At 42.4% G+C, this 4,563-nt stretch overlaps 1 protein-coding gene across 8 annotated transcripts in view; it reads left to right on the top strand.

Annotated features, from left to right (window-relative positions):
• The first annotated feature begins 1,759 nt into the window (after window positions 1-1,759).
• The window catches only part of LOC122557782 (ethanolamine kinase 1-like), a 498,821-nt gene continuing 496,017 nt past the window's right edge, over window positions 1,760-4,563 (top strand). For 3 of the 8 annotated variants that reach the window (XM_043705800.1, XM_043705804.1, XM_043705805.1), the window contains exon 1: window positions 1,764-2,183. In XM_043705800.1, coding sequence (XP_043561735.1) covers window positions 2,040-2,183 — 144 coding nt within the window. In that variant the 5' untranslated portion in view covers window positions 1,764-2,039. Of the gene's footprint in view, window positions 2,184-4,563 lie in introns of all 8 variants that reach the window. The other 5 variants (XM_043705798.1, XM_043705799.1, XM_043705801.1 and 2 more) reach the window with 5 other exon arrangements.

The following is a 4,563-nucleotide window of genomic DNA, read 5'->3' as shown; positions in this document are numbered from 1 at the left end:
CAATTCATGAGCTGAGACAGGAAGGATGGACCAACACCACTTCTGTGATTCTGTGATTTTTCTTGGAGCAGTAAATATGGAGAGGAGAGCCAATAGGGGAGTATAAAATTGAGAGGCACAAATAAGGTGGATAGGAAATCCCTTTTCTCATTAGTACAGGATTTAATATCCAGCATACATAGTTTTAAAACAAAGGATAGAAGGCCAAGAGAAGGAGATTTTTTTCATTCAGAGTGTTGGGAACTTAATACCTGAAAGGGTGGTCAATTCAGAAACTCTGATAACATTTAGGCAGTATTTATATGTTCACTTACATTGCCATACCCTCCAGGGCTGTGAGCCAAGACCTGGTAAATGGGATTATTGTAGACAGATTGTTGCCCACCAGCATGTGCATATGGGCTGAACTGCTTCCTTCTGTGCAATAAATGTCTAGATGTCTGTGAATAATTCTTAAGTGCCCTCTGAAATGACCACAAGGAGAATTGGGAATGGGCAACATACCTGGCTTTACCAATATAGCCCCTGACATCCTGTGAATATATAGAGATTATAGAGCATATGAAAGTCAGAAAGAAATAGACAATTTTAGACCATTTAAAGCAATTGAGCAGAAATAAGGACAAGTAGAAATAATTGTGCTCAAATAGTCTTAAGCTATCCAGCGGTATATGAGGAATTCAGAATTATGACAAATAATGTGAATGAAGTTTGTAGAGAGTTGTCAGGACTGTATGCCAAGTCAGAATGCCAAAACCTAATGGTAAAGTTTCAGTAACTAAGCAACAAATTAATATAAGTAAGTGACTTCAAGGTAAGAACCAAGGTTAATAATATTAGATTTACAAGAAACAAGAACAACATTCAAGAATCAAGGTTAATAATATTAGATTTACTGTAAGAATAAATAGAGAAAACTCAACTCAAAATAAATGCTGCTGGACTGATAAAAAAAACTGTCAATGTAAACTCAGTAACACAACACTATTCTCATTTAATATAACACCATATATGCTATGTCCTGAATATTCTGTGCCTTTTAAATCACTTTCTGGCTCAATGGTCTGCCCATAGCATCACCAGATATTTTGCTTCTTGTTCATGATTTAGACTCTGCATCCTAACTATTGAGAAAGTATATGTGCAACACTCATCTTGAGGAATAGGGATAGGGAGGTGGGAGAATGCACCCATTGTCCACCCAGAACTCACTGGTAAGACCGAAGAGAAATGACTTTTGTTGAAAACTAGAACCCAATACAGCACATCTATGTCCAATTTTGGGGTTTAATAGAAACAAAAGTTGGCTGCTGTAAGTCATGCAGTGCATTTGAATGCCAATGAACCATGGCTGGGCAGAATGTGACCTCAAATGCTTCTCAGTGCGGTCATGTGGTGAGGGTTCTTTGTAAGTCTCCTGGTTTATAGTTTAGTGCAGCACATCCATGTGTGTCTTTTCTTGGATGTGGTTGGATAGAGGGTGCCCCTCAGGAGATATGATTGGGTGTAGAGTAGGCCTCTCTAAGAGAGCACATTTTTCATGCACCATTTAATGACCCTCTCTAGATTTGGTTTGCTGTTTGGTTTGAGGTCCATCTCATACATAATTGTATTCTGTGTTGACATGCCTCCTCCAAGGTAGGATTGGGTGTGGGGTGTAGTCACAAGATCTTGCTAGAGTGTTCTGGAAGTTGAATGCAATCAGAGTTTACAATTCTAGTCTTGGTCAGATATTAGTGTGATTAGAATCTGAGGGATGCATTTGTGACCACTAAATTATAGGTGGGGGTCATCTGTCCTTAGATAACAAAAAGTAGGAGGTTGGACTGCAGCGTGGAAAAATTCTGAGGGCATCCTACAAATGTGCTGGTGTACAAATAACTGTGGGGGTATTCCTGATGGTGTTTCTGCAAACGTAATGGGCTTTTGGAATCCAGCAGGACCCAGGTCCGTCTCGCCCAGGAGGTCAGTGGCCAGCTCCGGCTGCAATCTAAACACGACCCACACACGGGGTCGTTCAAACTGCAAGCCGAGGCAGAATGGAGCGTTCAGCTGTGTCCAGACGCGACACTGAAACCAAATATCTTGACATCTATGTGGACGAAAAGGAGCCCAGAAATGGCATTGAAGCTCTCCTGAAAGAACTGCGGCCACTTTGGAAACCGACGGAGATTAAATTGAAGGCAAGTGGAAACGTGAACTGGATTAAAATCCTGCACTGCTACTGTCCAAGGGGCGAGACAGCCGCTAAATATACATCTCACACACATAAGTTATTACTTGTAGCACTGACTTGAGACTGCATTGTCAGACAAGCTGTTTTGACCACGAGTGACTATTGAAACAGTCTTTATAAGTTCTCAACCCATCTCGTAGGTATATGTTCTGAATAAGATTGACATTGATATTCTGTTTTAAAAGTAAAACACATGTTTCTTTAAAAAAAAATGTGTTGACATAGAGTGGAGGGCAGAAAGGGGAACTATAATAGCTGGAAGCTGTACGCGAGCATATTCATTTTAGTTTGCCCGGAGCTGTCAGGGATACTCCTGCAATCCTCCAGTGAATGAGAAAAACTCAGTCGGCAAATCACAGACAGAAAGCCGTCAAGGAACTGTTCATCTTTTAAAGGGGAACCTATCTTAGAGATTCAGTGACATTTTATTGATTTGCACTAGAAACAAAACATAAAAAAGACGGCCTTCCTCTTTGAGCTTCTGTCTATAGACAAACATGGTTGGGTGGGGTTGCTGCTGCGGTTTCTAACAAGGGTTATTGTTTGTTTAATCATTGCAAACACGATGGGCCAAGTGGCCTTAGGTGATCATTTTGATTCTGTGAAAATGAGTCAGCTTTGAAGAAAAAGATAAATCAGACTGCCAAATCCCATTGGGTGGAGATGCTGCTGTTTTAATACCAAGTGGATTTGAAATCTATATTTGAGGTTGTCATTTTGGTAGGACAAAAAAAATGAGGATTGCTAAAAAGGACACAGTTCTTTAACACTTTTTTTATCTTGGATTCATAAGAAAATGTGCAAGAAGTACTGTGAAAGTCTGTGAATTTCAGTGCCAGTGCAAGACTAAGTCGGTGGGCCGCACTTTCCAAGGATTGATTGATAATATGGAGCAACATGTCTCCACAGCTGTTCACATCAGTGCCCAACCTGTTCATGGTTCTGATTCTGTGATAGGACAGTATTTGATAAATACTCCCAATCTTACTAAGAATTATACTGTCACCCAATTTAAGATTGGCAGTTAGAATCTCAGTGTAGTCCACTTATCTGTACTGGATGCTGCATATATTAATACACAGACTACTCTTTCAAACAGAAAGAATGTTGTGCCTTTAAAAATTTAACAAAATAATTGACAGTCATTCTCTCAATTTGATCAAAAATTAGTCAACACTCAATTTCAGGGAGTTTTATACAAGATTTTGCTCTTTTACATCTGATAAGTTATCTCACATGATTCTCTACAGCTTCCCTACTCATATTTGCCCCATGACTCTCTGGCAGCCTTTATTCTATTGTGTGACCAGCAATTGTGAAATTTCTTACCACAGCCAGACTGCCCCAGGATTTCCAATACTGGTATCATATTTAAAGTCCAGTTGTGCACCAGGTCAAGCACTGCCAGCCATGACCAGGGCTTTACAGTGCATGTATTGGGAGGGAAATGGTAAAGAAGGGCTTCCAGAAGTGACACCTCATTGCGAATGCAAGTACACTTTCATGAATGTGTTGCAACTGGAACCCTATCGACAACAAGGCTGTCTGCCTTGGTGGACAATCAGCAGCATTTCATGTAGATTTGTTCTCAGGCATGGGGCTTTGTATTGGAGTCATCAGCCAGAGTTTTGGAAGGTAGTGCTTGTCTCTCAGTAGCCATCCTTGTAGGGCATCTGGCCTTTGATTTCTCAAAGAAAAAAGCATTAAACAACTCCCAGGGTTGTTAGCACAGACCTATGAGATGTGGTGCTGGTGATCTTTGATGGAACGGAACTCTTTACTATTGATGCACTGAACTGTGTTATGATATGGTAACTGCTTGGAAGCCATTAATCATGCGGCTGCTGCAGCCACCACCCCCACAGTGATGGATGACATCACTTCCGCCTCCACCATGGCCGCTTCCATAGCCACTTCCGCCCCTCACAATTCCTCATGCAACACAAGTGACATCACTTCCGCCCCTCACATAATCACTGATGTCACACGCTCAGTGACTTCCGCCCCCACTCACCTGCATTCTGCTGACACGCCCCCCCCATAGGTCCCACTGTCACCATCCCTGCCTCCCAGAACCCTGAGGGGAACACCACCCCTGCTCATGACACCACCCCCATTCCCGCTAACACCACACCCACTCCAGTTACAGGCTCTGCCCCACTCCCAGCTCCACATCTATCCTAGGTCCTAGTTCCCAGCCGTGCCAAGTTTTCACCATTCCCCCTGACCTCCCCTTCCCTGTGGATGAACAATTAGTCCTCAACAAAGGCCTCACCTTTATCCCCCCCCCCCCCCCCCCCCCCCCCCCCCCCCAAATTTAAAACAAT

This window comes from Chiloscyllium plagiosum, chromosome 16 (genome assembly GCF_004010195.1).
Source record: "Chiloscyllium plagiosum isolate BGI_BamShark_2017 chromosome 16, ASM401019v2, whole genome shotgun sequence".
Taxonomy (NCBI): Eukaryota; Metazoa; Chordata; class Chondrichthyes; order Orectolobiformes; family Hemiscylliidae; genus Chiloscyllium; species Chiloscyllium plagiosum.
The sequence above is the reverse complement of the archived record's forward strand: the minus strand, read 5'-3'. Positions and strand labels throughout refer to the sequence as shown.